We start from the raw sequence: 18,837 nt of genomic DNA on the forward strand, positions 1-18,837 counted from the left end.
CAATTTCCGACAAAAAAGCCGAACTTTTGTACAATTATTTAATAAAATAAAAGAATTTGACAATTTCAGCAAGAAGTAAGTAGGATTTTATGGTAATTTTTGAAAAAAAATTTACTTACATTTTGCAATTTCGGTGAAAAAATAGATACGATAATTCTGATAAATTATTTAAAAAAGCAGGATCTCTAAGAATTTTCTCTGAAAAAGTGACAATCCTTGGCCATTTTTCCGAAGAAAAAGGGGCAATTTTCGGCAAAAGACAGACTTTGACAGAAATTTCTGTCAAAAAAGTAAGGCTTTTTGGCAAATTTTGGAAAAACGATACTGTTGGGTAACTTTAGGGGGAAAAAATTGAGAATTTTTGGAATTATTCTGTGCGGGAAAAAAACGAAAAAGCGACCATTTTCACCAGCAATTTATACCAAAAACCGACACTTTTTGGAAAATGTTGACGGGAATCGAATTTTTTTGCTGTTTTTGGCACAACGCAAGACTTTGACAATTTCCCCATAATTGCAGGGATGGAAAACTGAAACTGATAAAAAACCGAAACTGAAATTAAGAAATTGAAATTAAAATTGAAAACTGAAACTGAAAAAAGTAAGTACCTAGTTCACTTTTTTTTTTCCAAAATATGTATCACGAATTTGATGAAAAAATGAGCGGATTTAAAACGAAAAAACTGCTTAAAAACTGAAACTGAAACTGAAAAAAGCATGTAATATGTAACTACGAAATGTAATGTAGTCGATTTCGAATAGTAATAATAAACAGGTATTTTTGTCACTTCTTCATTTTGTTTGGGCCTTGGGGGTACGCTGCCACCCCCCTCCAATTCTTTCATTTTTTCAGGGATGTAAACCCGGAATTTTTAACCTGAACTGTAATGTAACTGGAATTGACCTGAAAATTTTTGCGAAATAATTTTTATTTTATTCAATAACCTTTAATTTAACCAAAATCAAAAAAAATGGAACCAAAAGTACCAGAACCCTTAACCGGAACCCGAATTTGAAGTTTTCATTTCCCTAACTGTTACTGCAACCTTTAAAAAAATTTTGGTTAATTATGGTTAGTACATACAATACATAATTCTGTCATAGCTGTGGGTCCAAAACGATCCCAAAACTGGAACCGATTAAATCCCGATTCAGATCCAATCCCAAAACCAATCGCGAAACCGAAATCGTTATTTTTCTTGATCCTGATTCCTGAAACAATCCCAGAACCTCGGGATTTCAATTTTTGCCTTTTTTCAGCGATTTCATTCTGATAAATGGTCATTTTACATCATTTATCATTCATTCAGATTATAATAAGAATTACTCAGAGAATTAAGCAGAATAGTATGCATTTAAAAGGTTAAACTAAATTACACCATCGGATTGTTCACGCCAAAACCTCCCATTTTTCAGACCCTTGCAAATTGCAGGGTCCTCATGTCAATTTGGTCTTGAAATTGGTTGAATGAAAATCTAAAATCCCGAAACTAAAACCGATTCATCCCAAAACCGAAACAATTTTTTCAATCCCAATTCCCAAAACGAATCCCGAAACCAATGAAAATTAAAAATTTAGATGAACAAATCCCGAAAGCCGAAACAAATCTAATCCAGAAATGAATAACTTTCAAACTCGAAACCAAAACAAAATCCAATCCCAAAATCGTTTGGGTCCCACAGCTCTGAATAAAATTCTGTATTTTTCATTTTTTTTTCAATTTTTTTTATTTCAAATAAAATCAAAAATTTTCAGTATATTTTGTGGTAGGTAGGTAAACTTGGAAAAATTGAAGAATTTTTCATTTTTATAATTATTTTTATTCATGAACTTTGTCTGGGTTTGAAGATTCCTTGAACTTTTTTTTCAGTTTTTGTATTTTGTTTTTTTTATGGCAATTTTGTAATTTTTGAGGTTTTTTCCTGCATGCTCCCTCGTGTCTCCACCTCTCCAGTCTCCACAAAAAAGCCCTGATGTGATATCACGCAACACAATTGACTCTATACAGCCCAAAAGATACTCAGGTATCTCCGTACGTATGTACGCGTATACGTGCGCGCGCGCGTGGGGGGGTACTTTTCGACCTTGTTTGTGAACATGTAAAGCGTTGAAAAACGCACTTCGGTCAGCAGTACTGGTAGCTGCATGGATAAGGTAACGGATTGGAGTGTAGGAGGTGTGGGTTCGATTCCCGCGTCCGGCACAAATTTTTTCAAAATTTTTTTCGCGATTTTTATTTTTACGAGTTGAATTTTTATAGAAAATGTAATTAAATTATTTTTTTTTGCTTTCAAACAATGAATAAATTTATTATTATTATTTTTCGAATTGTATGCCGAATTAGGCGAGGCGAAGCCGAGCCGTTTAAAATTTACATTTCATTCGATGAGCATTACTCCCCTTGGTAAGTTCAGACGGAGGCTAGACATTACCGTGTATGAAGCACTGCGGTTGTTTATAAAAAAATTGTACTCACCGAGGCCGAAGGCCGAGGGAAGTAAACGGACATAGTATGAACAACAAAGCGACCCGCGCAACCGAGGCGAAGCCGAGGTGAGCGGACACAACGCCCCCCAACACTAAAAACAGCTACCTTTAACAAAAACGTGATAAATATAAAGGGATATAAAAAAAATAGCACCAGCATGTGAAAAACAAAAAATGATACCTGAGTATCTTTTGGGCTGCATAGAGACGATTGTCACGCAACAGTCGTAACACATAAAAAATGAAGAAAATTCCATCAAATTGATTATTGAATATTATAAATTCAAAATCACCACGAAGTTGAATTCATTCAGTGCACCTCATCTACCTGCAATCTAACAAAACAGACTCTAACGGTTCAGGCCATTATCACTATCCTGGTACTTCGACCTTGAAATTATTTTCGTTTCGCTAATCACTCACGTAATCACGAAATCAGTTCAAGAAGAAAACTTCAACTCGAAATTTTCCCCAAAAACCTGCTCTTATTATGTTATATGAACACTCGGGCATTGGGCAAACTTACACGTACGATAATTCAACGCTTCTCACGAACGAAACCAATCCGTAGTGATATAAATTTCAGGGTCATGACATTGTGAAAGTTCATCACCGGTCCGCGTTGCATTTTCTTTCATGTTCATAACTGTCAACATTCTGATCTAGTTTACTGTTGGAACTGCTCGTCGTTGCTCGTCTACTCGATAACAATACACATTTTCAAGGTAATGCGATTAATTTTACTATTTACTTATTCTAGTCCACGAACGGCGAAAAATGGAATACACCAATTTATAGATGAGTGTGGGTGAAAGTGTTATACAATAAGCACCATGTGCATATTACATCTTCTAGTGAATTTTTTCAAATACAGTTACCTAAGTTTGCATCATCGCCCTTTTAAGTATGTTTTACCGTAAAATTTTCTCCATTATGAAGCACTCATTCGAGTTTTATTTTCGCAGAATGGATCCTGTACGTGTTCTTGTAACCGGAGCTGCCGGACAGATCGCTTATTCTTTGATTTTACAAATCGGTAAAGGAGATGTATTTGGAGCCAATCAACCGGTTATTCTACATTTATTGGATATTCCGCCAATGATGAAAGTATTGCAAGGAGTTGTCATGGAAATCGAAGACTGTGCTTTACCTCTTGTCAAAGGTATGAAAAATATTCGTCTACGTGTGTAAGTTTCTATACGTTGAAGATTGTAATTTTTGAACAACTTTGTTATGTATTGATTGGATCAGATGTTGTTGCTACTTCTGATGTCGATGTTGCCTTTAATAATATCGATGCTGCATTTTTGGTCGGTTCGATGCCGAGGAAAGAAGGCATGGAACGTAAAGACTTACTCGAATGCAACGTTAAAATTTTTAAAGGGCAGGTACGTTTTTGAAGTTTATTCTCGTACAACGTGGTTATAGACAGTCGAATGATTTATGATTAATTTCAGGGAGAAGCTTTGGACAAGTTTGCCAAGAAATCGGTTAAAGTTTTAGTCGTTGGAAATCCAGCCAATACGAACGCTTTGATTTGCTCTAAATACGCTCCGTCTATTCCACGTGAAAATTTCTCCGCTATGACCAGACTGGATCAAAATCGGTATGATTGTAATTAGCATGACGACGACCTTAGAAATTCGACTTTAACGATTTCTTTTTTTTATTATCGTTACAGTGCAAAGGCCGCCATTGCTAAGAAAGTCGGTGTAACCGCTGATAAAGTTAAAAACGCTATTATTTGGGGTAACCATTCGTCCACTCAGTTCCCCGATGTGAAAAACGCTACCGTCGAGTTGCCTTCTGGTGAAGTGCCTGTTTATGACGCCGTCAAGGATACCGAGTGGTTACAAAATGAATTCGTCAAGGTACGAAAAACCGTTCGTTTTTATCGAGTCGATGAATTTTTCATCTAATTAATGTATTTTTCTTTAGACGATACAAGTCCGTGGAGCTGCTGTGATCGCTGCTCGTAAAATGTCGTCGGCTATGTCAGCAGCTAAAGCAGCTGGCGATCACATGAAGGATATTTGGTTCGGAACCAGCCCCGGACAAAGTGTTTCGATGGGTGTTATGTCCGATGGATCGTACGGTATCGCTAAAGATCTAGTTTTCTCCTTCCCTGTACAAATTGTCAACAAGAGTTGGAAAATAGTCGATGTAAGTATATTGTACTGCTGCTAATCATCCGAACGTAGCTTGTTGTTTTGGTTCGTTTCACACACGAAAGTGATCTGTTATCTCTTAACGTCAATATTGATTCTCTATTTAAATAGCCTACTTATCGCGCGTGTAACTCGCGAAACATCGAGTCAAACATTCCGTAACTATACGAAGAATGACGTATTGTAAACTAGAATTATCTCGTTACAGAATTTCCAAATCGACGATTTCGCTCGTGAAAAATTATCCATCACGGAGAAAGAATTACTCGAAGAGAAAGAAGAAGCTCTGCAAGTATGCCAAGATTGACGGGACTATCCCCCAACCACATTAGCACGCTTGTAGCTTCTCACCGTAGAATTTCATCGATTGGTTGGGGGACGGTGATCGAAACGTGATAAAATTGTAATTTCATCCGTACGAGGTCATCTTTTCTTTCGTCATTTTACAGATAACGACGTTTCGAATTCGCTTACGATAAACTATTAAAATTAGTAATGTTAAATCGAGTCTCTTTTATCCCGAACTGTAAGTATTTTTGACCTCATGCATTTACCAAAAGAAAAAAAAAAGTTCAAATTTGGCTGCAATTTTTTTTTCCATTTTGTTTTTTATTTTTAATTTATCGGTGAATTGATACGAAATATTCCAATTGTACATTCTGTTAAGTGAAAAGTGGTGCGATGTATTCCAATATATACGATTAAGGTGTCCAATGTTATTTTACCCCCCAACCTATTCTTTTATTTACCTACGTTTTACCCGGTTTGTTTAATGGCGCTTTTCAAATTCATTTAGGCTCATTCTAATTTATGTATTTTTAAACTACGTGACGCGTTATTCTACTTTATTTATGTTTTAATATTGTAAAGGGCATAATTTTTTCAATGTTATTAAAAAAGTAATTGTTTTTTCTCGAATAAAGATTGAATTTAATTTAGCTGTTTATTTGATGCGAGGATTAGCGTTCGCTGTGACGTTTTAATATTACGATTATCGCGATTGATTTGTTTTTTTTAGTATTTCGAAATCGAGAAATTTATCGTAATCGCGTAATTAATTCGATCGAGTGTTTTTCTGATGATAATCTGTCGATTTATTGATTTTAATATCGGAATAATTTGAATTAGATTTAATTTTCCAGGTGAAAGATTTTTTCAATAAACGCAGGGCTTATACAGACAATCTTGAGATAATTTTTCAATTTTGAATGAATTTTTATAGCATCTCTGTACAGTATTGGAGAAGTAATGAGCATTAAATTATGAATTCACATTAACTGAACTTTTGAAAAAATTTCGATAAAAATGTGATAGATATGACTATGCCGACAACTTGGCATATTAAAACAGACACATTAATCAAAAATGTAAAATTAAAGCTACTTTTTGTAAATTAAAACCAAAAACATTGTAATTATCGCCACAAATCAAATAAATAGGTACAGAATACAAGCACAGTGCCTACATAGGTGGCCAATTAGTGTTAGGTATGTAAATGAACCCAACTGATGATTTTTACAACGAATGGTTTCATTTAAACACCATAATAATCGCTTAATTTATTCAAACAATAGAATTACCTATTTCAAGTTATAAACCACCCAGTGAAACAAAAAATCCCACAGAAATTTTTCAATAGCGAATTTTAACACCCCCTGGAAGCATTTGGAAGGCTACCGCGCAACGTCGAATTTATCGATTTTCCTGAAAAAATTCATCCAAGTAGATGACTGTGTTAATGGAGGAAAACATTTGCAAAATTCTACGTTTCTAAATATGTCCTCTTTGATTAGTGATTTTTCGTGTAAATGTGTATCGTTTATTTTGCTTTTATTTGTGATTTATGCTCGTACAGATGACGTTAAACTGTTATCCAAACGACAAGAATACGATGACTTTCACGTGTGCGCGCAGAACTTCGAAATACACCAAGATAAAATTATCAGGACGGAAGAATCGAAAAGAATGGGAGCCAAATATCTGAGTGGAAAAGATGTATCTTCCAAGGACGAATGCGTTAAGTTTTGCTGCGAAACGCCTAATTGCAACGTATTCGTTTTAGAAGAAAAGGTGTTTAATCAGGTAATACAATTGTCTAAATTGGAGAGCTCTCTAAAGAAGGATTAAAATTTAGTGTGACAATCGTACTTACCAATGTACCTACTTGTTTTTGTTCAGCAATCTGGCACGTGTTATTTGTTCGAATGCGGTACACCGGATAATTTCAAGTGTAAATTTACCAGGCATCATAATTACAGTAGCGCTGTTCTCATAATTAACAGGCCGCAGATGCAGCTCGAAGATGAAATACAGTATACACAGCATGAACGAGAGCTTACCAATTTGAGGTAAAATGGGAAGATGAAGGGTATATGAAGTATTTTCTTTTGGTCGTCTTAATTTTCAAGATGTTAGGATTAAATTTTAAAAAGTTCCAAAAATTATGATTCTAACCTGAACCATTTCGAAACAAATTCAATTTTTTATGAAACGCTCGTCTGCAACAGAAATGCAAACAGGGAGAGGGGAGTAATTTTTTTATGTAGGTAAGTTCTATTGTAGCCTTCTTCTAGAATATTTTGAATTTAGAATTGGAAAAATTATTTCTTATCAGAAAGTTGCATATCCTTTCCTTCTAAATTTTTCTTATTTTGGAATTTAAAAAAAAAAAAAAAACACAATCAAAAGACTTTTGAAGATTCCAGATTTCATTTTATCATATTTACCTATTATTTTGGTAAGTTTTTGAAAAATGAAATTTGACCAATCAAAAGTATAGGTACCTATCTTAATTTAATTCAAGTAAAATTCGGCAGAAGGTCAATCAATTCTTTTCGTGACTTGATAATCTTTTTCTGAGGTTGCAAAAAAAAATTTTTTTTAATAAAAAAACATATTTTTTAAATAAATGATTACTAGGTAAGCATAAGAATTTCAAATTTTTCCTAAACTTCTATGTTTTTTTGAAAAGAACATTTTATGTTCCTCTGGGTGGATCGCGAAAAAAATATTGGAGGATTTTGAGCAAATTTGCTGGGAAACCGTCACTTTTAGTTGAAAATTACTCAGAAAAACTTGAGGTGAAATTTTCAAAAAAATCGTTCTCTTTCTGCTCTTTTTGGGAAAAATAGCCCAGTTCCAAAAAATAGGTTACCATCAAAATCCAAGGACGTACTAAACTGGCTTCACTGCGTTTCAAAATACGTGTTCCCCCAGTTTCAGGAATAATGACTTTCGGATTTCAGTGCTTCGGCATCACGATGTTTTTCGAAAAAAAAGGTTATTTTTGAGGACCCCTATATCCCTTTTAGGGACACATCCGAACTTAACATTTTTATGAGTTATTTTCAACTCAAAAATGAAGATTTTCACCAAAGTTGGTAAAAATCCTCTGATTTTTTTCGTGATCCTCTCCAAGTGTTTCTATTAGATTTCATTTTTCTATTGAGTAAACACCTACTGTGTTTTTAACATTTTTTTTTCCCTGGACTATACTTAATTTCAAAAAACAGAAATTACATACAAGGGAACCTCTTCAGGTGCCACACTGCGATTGAACGGGACAGCGATTTTAAGAAAGACCATAATCTAAATCCCCCAAAACCAAATTTTCAGCTGCCCAAGTTCATTTTTCGATTTTTGGCGAACGTTTGAAAATTCAAAATTGACTGTTTTTGGCGATTTATGCTTTTTTTTAAAAGTATGTACGTACTTTATCAGTAAAAGTGGTAAAAATAAATCCCAAAACTCATATCAATTACCCACATCCAAATTTCACCATTTCCAGCCATTCTGGAGCCTCCAGTGTGATTTTCAATGTCTCCAGAATTCTGAATTTGCTCCAGAGGGCTTGAATATGCCGTTGCTGGACAGCTAAAAATCGAGAGTTGTATATTGCACTCGACCTGTTTAACGAGTTTATCCACATTTGAGCCGATTTTGAGAGTGACACGTCAAGAGTGGTTTTTTGACCAGTTTTTTTCAAAAATGAAAAATCCAAAAAATTAAGTTTACTCCCAAAATTGGCTCAAATGTAGGTAAGCTCGTTGAACGGGTCGAGTGTAATACACAACTCGATTTTTAGCTGCCCAACTTCATATTTACGCCTTCTGGAGCAAATTCAAAATTCTGGAAAAATTGAAAATCGCGCTGGAGGCTCCAGAATGGCTGGAAATGGTGAAATTGGAATTTGGGGAGTTATTTATAGACAGAATAGAACGATTCGCACGAATTTCAAAAATTTCCACGCAAACGGAAAAATTTTGATTTTTTGGATTGTTTAATTTTGAAAAAAAGAACCACTCTTAAGGTGTCACTCCCAAAAATCGGCTCAAATGTGGATAAACTCCGTTAAACATGCGGAATATAATACACAACTCGATTTTTAGCTACCCAACTTCATATTCACTTCTTCTGGAGCAAATTCAAAATTCTGGAGAAATTGAAAATCGCGCTGGAGGCTCCAGAACGTCTGGAAATTGTGAAATTTGGATTTGGGGGTTAGTTTTGGACAAAATACAGCGATTGGGGCGAATTTTAAAAACTTCCACGCAAACGAGAAACTTTTGATTTTTTGAATTTTTCAATTTTGAAAAAAGCTGGTCAAAAACCCACTTTTGAGATGTCACTATCAAAATCGGCTCAAATGTGGATAAACTCGTTAAACAGGTCGAGTGCAATACACAACTCGATGTTTAGCTGCCCAACTGCATATTCACGCCTTCTGGAGCAAATTCAAAATTCTGAAGAAATTGAAAATCATGCTGGAGGCTCCAGAATGGTTAGAAATGGTTAAATTTGGATTTGGGTAATTGATATTAGTTTTGGGATTTATTTTGACCATTTTTAATGATAAAATACGTACTTTAAAAAAAAAACATAAATCGCCAAGAACAGTCAATTTTGAATTTTCAAATGTTCGCCAAAAAATCGAAAAATGAACTTGGGCAGCTGAAAATTTGGTTTGGGGGACTTTAGACTATGGTCTTTCCAAAAATCGCTGTCTCGCTCAAATCGGAGTGTGACACCTCAAGAGGTTCTCTTGTTAGCCAATTTTTTTTTTAGAAAAAATCAATAAATTCTTCAAAATTGAATTACATTTATTTTCTTCGAGTTTTTAGACATGAATTTTGAAAATTTTGACAATCTTCAATTTTAGAGAAAAAATTGGTGATGTCCTCACTCACCAACTCACTATTCAAACTCGATTTCAAACATTTGATGCATGAATTTTTTCAACTTAATTTTAAATCCCAATTCAATTTTTTTTTAAAGTTGTAAAATCTTGAATTTTTGCGAATTTTTTTATTTTTAATGTTCAAAACATATGTATTATAGATAAACACATTGAAAACGGGTTTCAAACTCGTTCAAAAGAAGGATATGGAAATGAAAATTCAAGTTTTTTTTTTAAATTTGTAAACTCTGTAAAAATTATACAACAATATTACTTTAGATAGAATTGGACCTTTAATAATGACAATTAATACGAACCCTCAAACTATTTCGTAGGACTGTGGAACACAGCACCAAGGCTAAAAATTGCAATCATACCACCAAAGCAAATACAATCAATGATAACCATCTTAATGAGATCAAAGAGCTTTCCAAACCTGAAGACGAACTGAATACATCTTTCAGAAGTAAATATCTTCGCTATTTCTGCCTCAATGGCTCATTGTCTGTGTATCTGCATCATTCATTTATTTTTTTTCAATTTTTTTATTTCACATTCTAGAACCTAGTCATTGCAGCAGATACCAATTTGAATGCCGAACGTCAGGCGAATGCATAGCTATTTACAACGCTTGCGATGGAATTCCACAATGCGCTGATCATAGTGACGAGGACCCCGAACTTGGATGTCCCACAAACGGTTGGTTGCAATCGAACGATTAAATTGTTGAATTATTCTTTTCGCTTTCACGTGTGTTTTTTTGAAATATTTGTTTACCTATATATTATTTAAAAATGTATTTATTAACTGGTGCGGTGATACTCCTTATCATATTAATTTCAGTTTATTACATGCTATTTAATTGTAATTTTTAAAGCTACAACGTAATCGAATATAATTTACAGCTCCGGCAGCACCCAAGAAATTAGCCGAAAATACCTCGAACGATAAACAAGCATCCGATGAGAATAATCCGAACGTCGCTCGAGGTTCGGTACCTTTTAAAGCTACGAAAGATAAATCTCAACAAGAGGTCAATGTGCAAGAATTGATGAAAAATCAAATCCCGGAACAAGGTGTTATTAATCGCCAAACTTTCAGTCGACAGTATAAACTTAATCAGTGGCAGAATCGTGTTAATCAACAACCTTACAGTGAGTACCTACCTACCTACCTACCTATTACTTCAAATAGGTAGGTATATTATCTTAAGTACTCGTAGCTTACATGCGATGACATTAGGGCGGTATACCTACTGGAGAAAGGCTTGAGATATTTTGCATTTTGTAGCACTCGACTGATATGATAATTATGTTTTTATAGATAACGCGAACCCGAGTGAAGTTCAAAATTATCCTGCTAATGTGAATGTGCAAGATCCTAGAATGGTTCCTCAACATCCTCCTTCTGGAACTGGTTATGGAAGAGAAGGTGAAATGATGGATACGAATCCTTGGGCTGGAAAAAATACCGATACAAGGGTATTTAAACAAAATTATGGTAAGACTGATTACCTAGATACCTAATAATAACGAATTTTACTAAGTAAATTTAATTGATACTTGTCCTATACATTCCTATTTGTTGTTAACACTTTGCAGGACCTTTGCATAATTTCAATCACAAACAGAACGATATCAACGTTCCATACAATTATGGAGAATATGGAAAGTATGTCGATTAATTACTTACTATTATTTTATTTTGCCGAGGAAATAAATGAATTTACCTAATTTAATCATCTTGACTTTTTTTTTTTTTTTTTTTTTTTTTTAGCATGGGAATGAACCAAGGCTACGATAAATACAATGGATATCCAGGCAACAATTATTATCCACCAAATGGCAACTCTTGGCACCCTAGATCACCATCGTCAAACTATGGTAAGCCAATCTAATTTTAATTTTTGAGGATACCAATATTAAAGTACTTACCTATTCAAATCTCATCATTAATAATGAAAAATTCTTCTCATCAGAACCAGAACGAACATTCCCAGATTCAAAGAACAACGAACCACCGAGAAATCGAGTCGTTCCCGAATATTTTTACGAAGATGCCAATGCACCAGTTACCAAAACAGCTGAACCACTTTCTCAAGGAAATGTTTCTGTGAGTTCAGATCAATTGAATTTGCTCCTATATAAGACTGCACAGTCCTTCAGTTCCATTATTTTGAACTTTGTGGAATGTAATTTTTCAGCTCAAAGCTATTTACAATGCAACTGCATTAGCATCCAGTGGAAAAAAACCAGAAAGTACTTCAGGAAGTTCGACCAATATCACAAAAACCACCACCCAAAGTGTCAAACAAACTAATCCAGCTGATGTGACGACAACAATAGCTAAAAAAGGTAGGTACCTTTAACTCTTAATTACCTACTCAACTTCGAATTCGTTTTGCCTTTCGGTTTTGAAAACGTTTTCCAATTTTACAGAATCAGAAACGGCGCCAATTAAACAAACCGTTGAAAAAAGTGGCGAGCAAAACGCGCACAGAAAATTAGAGAAACAATTCAGCGCCGAAATCGTAGATGCTCGCGAACAGCTTTTAGACGCTAATATTATGGATGGTTATACAGAACAGCCAAATGGAGCTTTCATATCGTTGACTTTAGGTCCGTATAAAAATAATTTGATCGAGTCATCAATAATCAGGCAATTTCACGCAATTCTCAAAAATTTAATAATTTTTTTTCTTCCGTAAAATGACGAACTTGATGAAGGGAAATGGGTATACCAAAAAATATCAATCGTTTTTTAAATAGAAATTTGCAGAATTTTTCGTGTGCCAAAAAAATGAACATGAAAGTTCAGATCCAGCGTCTTCAAAACCATACTAAAAACGACAATCATGCCATATGGTATTTTTGTTTTTGTTGTTTTTTTTTGGTATTTCCAGAACCTTTCGTCAACCATGGAAGAGCTGGGAGAGAGCGGGAGGGAGAGCGCCAAAGAGCCGTCTCTGTAGAGCAGTGGGAGGAAGAGCAAAGAGCCAAAAAATGGAAAGGTTTGAAAGACGAACCTTCAACGCTCTCGCAAAATAACCCTCCCAGTCCCAGCTCACCTGGAAGAGCGCTCGCCTTAAAGGGTACCAAAGTTGTGCGAAAAGCGGCGACGTGGGGAGTGAAAAAGATTTTCAAGATGATCTTTATTTTTATTGTTATCGTTTTACTTGTTCTTGCGTTGTGTTGCTGTTTCTGTCGGCTTAGTCGTGACTCTTAAACAACGCCTGGTAATAATTTATTAGGATATGTTGTCCTTGTCGGTTGTTAAAAAATGAAATATCGTAGACTTAAATCCTATTTTCAGAATCGGTATAACTAGGGTTGTTTTTCAAACAGATCCAAAAATTTAAAAGTTTTGTCTCCTCAGTCCTCTGAAAGGAAAATTTTAAATCATTCTTTCAAACTTGAATTTTTGAACGTTTGTATTATTCAGAACTAGCCGAACTAGATGATCATTTTTTTGCCTGTTTTTTTTTGTCAGATGCAGCGTCTTCAAAATCATTTTTGAAAAATGGCAATCGCGTCACATGCTATTTTCTTTGTTTTTTGGAATTTCCAGAACCTTTCATCAAACATAGAAGAACTGGGAACGAACGTGAGGAGATGCGTCAGAGAATCGTTTCTGTAGAACAGTGGGAACACGAGGAAATTCCCAAAACATGGAAAAGTCTAAAAGAAACTCCAACTATTGTTCCAAAAAATCCTTCCAGCTCATCTGGAAGAACGCTCGCCTTAACAATAAGGCGCTCAAACCATTATACATGGATGAGCCCGAATGAATCTGTCCTCTTTGTTATTGTTGTGATTATTTCACTTCTTGTTGCGTTGTATTGCTGTTATTGTCGGCTTAATCGTGCCTTAAAGGATGCCTCGTTATAATCAAGTAATTGGTACGTTTGAGGAATTCTTTGCCAGTTTAAAAAAAATTGAGTGTACCATTCTTAAAAGACAGACAAAATAACGTTTGAAATCAATTAGGTACCTCCGCTGAAAATTATTCGGAACCAGGCAATCAGTTCTTTTTCTTATTGAAAAAAAAAAAAAAACGACATGACATTTAGGAACTTGACAGAATTTTATCAATTTTTTTAAAAGTTTGACAAAATAGGTCATACAGCGCTGCAGCGTCACACGAATCAACCGACCAAAATTTTTGAAAGACTCCCCAGTGCAAAAAAACTTGCGAAAAAATACTCTTAGCTCTTTTAAAAATGAATTCACCTCGAGAAGTGTCAAACTTGAACAAAAGAAAGTGAGAGCAGGAATGAAAAACTTGCCCAACTTTCTCGTTGTTATTCTGATCATTAGGTACTAAATTGTAAGCGAAGAGATCATTGAAAAGTTTGTTTGAAAAACAATGCTAGTAAGTTCTAAAAAAATAATTTTAGGCCCGAGACACATTTCAGCTAAACTCTGAACCAAAGAGCTAAGCTATGTGTGACTGGTTGCAATCATATTGCGAGTGCGCCAAATTTGACCAAGTTTTGGTCAGCTATGGAAAAAAATTTATTTCAATTGAATTTAAGCTCTGCTTTGTTGATTTGATCGTGAGTGTAAATAACTAGCCAAAGTTTACCTACGCTTGAAAGTTTGAAATGGTGTTTGCTTCTATAATACTAAACTTGCGATTTCAGCTATGTATAGCTACGTTTGCATACCTACTTATTGAGGGTGGGATATCTGCATTATCTATCAGCTCTAATATAATGTTTTTAAAAACTGTCGTTTACAAAGTGAACATAGCTTGGAGCTAGAAAAATAAAACGTAGCTGAGCGTGGCTCAGAGCTTAGCAGCTAGGATGAAAATAATAATTATTTCTCAAAGTCATTGAATAAGGATTATAAAATTATGACTGTTTTGACATCCTCTTCCTCTTTTATCGTAGAAGATTTTTGATCAATTTATTCAAAACATTTTGAAGTCAAATCTCTCGGCTTTGTTCTACTTTTTTTTTTTTTTTTTTTTAACAACTCAGAAAATCACAATTGAATTTGCCCTGAAGAGCTCCCTTGTCTAGACTAATATCAACTTAAAGTTTGCAATTTCAGCAAAATTATAAGTTTTCGTTTTTTTCCCCTCTTATATGCTGTGGAAACATTTTTCTAAATTGGAAAATGATGGGTTTTAAAAAAACACGAAGATTTCTTAGACATGAATTTTCGCCCAGTGAGCCACCAAAAAAAGAATCGGGGGTTCTTAAAATGGTGCGATTCAATTTTTAAAAAATAGAACTATCATAAAACAGAAAAAATTGACGTGGAAAAACGAACTTTTTCACTTGAAATATTGACTGATCAAGTGTTTTTGTTTGTTTTCTGATACTTTACAATTTTGTTTGGGCTGCTGATATGTAGGTACATAGTTGAAAATTTCTTCCAATGATTTTTTTCATCATTTTTTATTAAAAGGATTTAATTTTTTGGTAAAGAAATAAGGGTCCTATGGAAAATATGAATGGAAAACAGTGAACAAATATTTGACTCATTGTGTGCAAAACTTCCTACCAGTAGATACAAAGTCCTACCAGTTTTCATTTTTATTTTTTTTTCTGCTGAAAAGCTCAATTTTGAGATAAGTTAACGATAAAAAAAAATGCAATTTGAACTTTTGAACTGAGAGTAAAACATTTCAAAAAATGTGATCCTATTCTTTTTTTGTGAGATCTCTAATATTGGTCTACAAAATGAATTTTTACTATGTCAAGAGGTACTATGACATTAAAAAATTTTTTTTTTTAATACTTAGAAAATGAGTAAACTCTAGAAAAACCTTATTTAATGGTTATTTGTGGTATTTTTTTCATTATTTTCCGGTATCTAATTGAGCTTCAAAAAATAAACATCCCCATCATTCACTTCTAGTGCTTCAAAATAATATTACCGATATTACAGGCAACCTCTCATACATCAGTTATGTACTAAAGATGTAATACGAAACGAAATTAATCCCCTTCGATTTTTTTTTCAGTTACCTACCAACATATTATTGTTATGCAACGTTCATAAAATGATCAAATAAACGACTGTATTTTTTTTCAGGCTTATGTGTTACCGCTATCATGATCTTCGTTGTTGGCTGCAGATTAAAATCAGTCCGAAAAAGAATCCGCAGAGCTGGAAAAGCTCCATACGCCCATGATGCAGATTTCCTCGTTAATGGAATGTACCTGTAATTTATTATTTAAGAAAAAAAAACAATTCTACATCATTTTATAGTGTCATCGACTAAGCTTTTTGCCTCGTTATATTGCGATCAAATCGCAATGTTACCATTACCAATTCGAATACTCGGTGAAAATCGTATATTACCTGTTCGACAAATTCATTTTAAGGTTACCTCTTGACTGTCGATATAATTATTCGAAGAAGCCGGTTACTTTATTCTTAAACATTTTTACGAATGTATTAGATATTTGAAAGTTGAACAAAAACGTTGATAATATTGTATCTACCTATCTGTTTTAGATCTACTGATTACCTGTTTATATTATTCAAATGATAGGTAAAACAAACTTTCATATTATTAGATATCGTTAATACCTAATTATTATTCTAGTCCTTGAATAATATATAATTTATTTCTACTTACCTACTTGGGTAGGTTCTTTTTCGATCCAAGTACATATTGAAATTGAAATCCAACTTTAAAAACAATACCTACGTTAAAAATCTATTCAGACGTCAGACCTTACTTTTTGTTTTCAACCAAACTGTCAACACCGTCCATGTTTATATTCGCCATTAATAAGTCTAAAATTGGACTCGAGCCAAGAACAAACATAATCTACTTACCCTAATCTTGTACCTACAAAATATCTTTTGATCAAGTTTACAATTTTATGTAAATGTTAAAAAGCAATATATCAGAGTTGGCATTTTACCTATTATTAAGGCCCTTTTACAATATCTAAAATAATATCTGCCTTTCAATTACGTGAGTTGAATGCACAAAATTAAACTCAAGTATAGGAGCTTTTTACGTACTAGATTTTTTTGCTATTTGGGCGCAAATATTTTTTCAAGTTTCCAACATATTGCCTACCTCATACATACTGTAAGTGAATAACAATGTTTTTTAAATTAATATTTTAGAAAATATCAAATTACTTACCTACCTATTATGCATGAATTATTGTATAAGATTATTATGTATATTATTTATTTAAGTTACGGTTATTGAAACAATGATTTTTTTTAATTCGTTAACGTATGCGTTGCTTTAATTGAGTAAGATACATTATAATCTTCATGTAATATAAAAATTTTGTAATTTTATATACTATCGTAGACGTGGACTGCGGACTGCAATCAATGATTATTTTTGCGGTAAATTTTTTGTGCGAGCGGTTCATCTTTTTTTGTAACGAAATGTGTAGAAAATAAATCACTAAACGATGGTATTTGCTGTGTTTTATTTTACAATCGAAATTTTCTCGAACTAGAAAGGTATTATTATTATAAATTTAGAACACCAAGCACCTGATGATGTACGAGTAGGTCGAGTAGGTATTCGCAAAAAAATTTTAACCTGCACCTGAAAAGTGAAATCCGAACATTGGTGAGAAATAGCTCTCCACACAAAAAAGTTCCACCCACCATTAAAAAAAGAACATGTTCTGTGAAAACTAGACGGACGCTCCTATTTATTTTGATAATGCTATCAATCGAGAAAACTTGAATTTGAAACTTGGATCTCGAAAAGCAATCTTTTATTTTCTGTTATAATTTTAAAAAATTAGTAAAAACTTATTGCTCGCACTTGATATTAATAATGGGCATTCACTGGCTTCCTGATCCACCAGTTGGATCTTCACTATCCGATGAAATATCCGCTCCTTCGGTAATAATCGTGGATTCCGATAATGATGATGGAATTGACATTGCAGAAAATGATATCGAAGCTATAGCTAATGTCAACGAATATCGTTTGCTCACCGACGGTGACAATCTGACCGATGGAGAAGGTGCAGAATACTCAGACGATGGCGTAAGTTTCGAAAACTTGCAAAAGTACATAATTTAATATCTCGTTAACCTGTACCTTGTACTTTTACTTCCAGGAAAATGAAAATGTACTCCAAACTACCGATGATACGCTTCCAACAGATTACTCTAGTGATGAACAACCCACCGAAGAAATCCCAGTATGATCATTACTTCGATTCGAATAGTCCCATTTTCAAGCAATTTTTTAACATATTTATTTGTATTTTAGACAAAAAGTAATTCCGAAGAACCTAGAGATATTGCTATAGATTGTGATAAAGTACGAGCTGCGATGGCAAATATCACGTTACCAGCTTCAGCTACTCCATCGTGGGCTGCTTCTATTCCAGATTCTGAATGGGGTTCTTATCTGCAAACTCGTATTCGTTCTTTGCAAGAGCAAAGCAGCAAGTCACCAAGTTCACAGTGAAAAGTATAACTTTCGCAACTGCTCCGGAGGTGTTGCGATTTATTTCGATTGTGACGTCTTCGTCAGAGCAACTTTTGTTGGCCGAAAACGTAACTGCACAACAGTTGTGATCAAAAGGAACACATATTGTTGTCTTTTTTTGTCAATCAGCTAGCTAGAGATATGAGGACTCATATTTAAGCGAATTGGCTGTAATGGTTCCTTGCATTTTTTTATTTTCTCATTTTAAAGCATGAGATTATAAGTTTGGAGTTACTTATATAATTTGCGGTAAATGTCGGCTCGATGATATCAATTAATGGAGAACATCGTATAAAGTACTCGAGATATATTAAATAAAATAGTGCGAGTGAAATTTATACCTATCGCTTTTCTATCTTATCATTTTGTTAAATATTCAAAGTTATCGTATTTGTTTGTTTATTGCTATTTACTTACTTATTTTTTTATTAGGCATACGGTAATCGATTGTGAAAAATTGAATTTACCTTCTCAATAAATCGTCTTTTTTAATTACTTTCGGTGTTCGACTTTAAAATTATGAAATTCATATGTTTATATTTTCCTTTCAACTCAAAGAAT

At 33.9% G+C, this 18,837-nt stretch overlaps 3 protein-coding genes across 6 annotated transcripts; all 3 read left to right on the forward strand.

Moving 5' to 3' along the window:
• Window positions 1-2,917: 2,917 nt before the first annotated feature.
• Window positions 2,918-5,589, forward strand: Mdh1 (malate dehydrogenase 1). Of its 2 annotated transcripts, none has more exons than XM_065356622.1 (7): window positions 2,918-3,212; window positions 3,453-3,649; window positions 3,739-3,875; window positions 3,945-4,093; window positions 4,169-4,358; window positions 4,426-4,650; window positions 4,864-5,589. In XM_065356622.1, the coding sequence occupies exons 2-7, from the start codon at window positions 3,454-3,456 to the stop codon at window positions 4,960-4,962; spliced, it is 996 nt and encodes a 331-aa protein (XP_065212694.1). In that variant the 5' UTR covers window positions 2,918-3,212; window position 3,453; the 3' UTR covers window positions 4,963-5,589. The 2 variants fall into 2 exon arrangements, with proteins under 2 accessions (XP_065212694.1, XP_065212615.1); XM_065356543.1 differs by lacking the exon at window positions 2,918-3,212 and adding an exon at window positions 3,244-3,391.
• Window positions 5,590-6,335: 746 nt separating this feature from the next.
• On the forward strand, window positions 6,336-17,239 carry LOC135839583 (uncharacterized). 3 transcript variants are annotated; one of them, XM_065355709.1, is made up of 13 exons: window positions 6,336-6,737; window positions 6,834-7,003; window positions 10,167-10,297; window positions 10,393-10,530; window positions 10,737-10,985; window positions 11,155-11,331; window positions 11,433-11,502; window positions 11,608-11,714; window positions 11,810-11,943; window positions 12,035-12,185; window positions 12,270-12,449; window positions 13,399-13,729; window positions 15,879-16,047. In XM_065355709.1, the coding sequence occupies exons 1-12, from the start codon at window positions 6,432-6,434 to the stop codon at window positions 13,716-13,718; spliced, it is 2,133 nt and encodes a 710-aa protein (XP_065211781.1). In that variant the 5' UTR covers window positions 6,336-6,431; the 3' UTR covers window positions 13,719-13,729; window positions 15,879-16,047. The 3 variants fall into 3 exon arrangements, with proteins under 3 accessions (XP_065211781.1, XP_065211943.1, XP_065211863.1); XM_065355871.1 differs by lacking the exon at window positions 13,399-13,729 and adding an exon at window positions 12,734-13,066 and having other exon boundaries at window positions 6,337-6,737; XM_065355791.1 differs by lacking the exon at window positions 13,399-13,729 and having other exon boundaries at window positions 6,340-6,737; window positions 15,879-17,239.
• Window positions 17,240-17,484: 245 nt separating this feature from the next.
• LOC135840266 (uncharacterized) lies at window positions 17,485-18,771 on the forward strand. The gene is made up of 3 exons (XM_065356743.1): window positions 17,485-17,826; window positions 17,900-17,983; window positions 18,055-18,771. Exons 1-3 carry the CDS (start codon window positions 17,611-17,613, stop codon window positions 18,253-18,255), a joined length of 501 nt encoding a protein of 166 aa, XP_065212815.1. The 5' UTR covers window positions 17,485-17,610; the 3' UTR covers window positions 18,256-18,771.
• Window positions 18,772-18,837: the final 66 nt, after the last annotated feature.

This window comes from Planococcus citri, chromosome 1, assembly GCF_950023065.1.
Source record: "Planococcus citri chromosome 1, ihPlaCitr1.1, whole genome shotgun sequence".
Lineage (NCBI taxonomy): Eukaryota > Metazoa > Arthropoda > Insecta > Hemiptera > Pseudococcidae > Planococcus > Planococcus citri.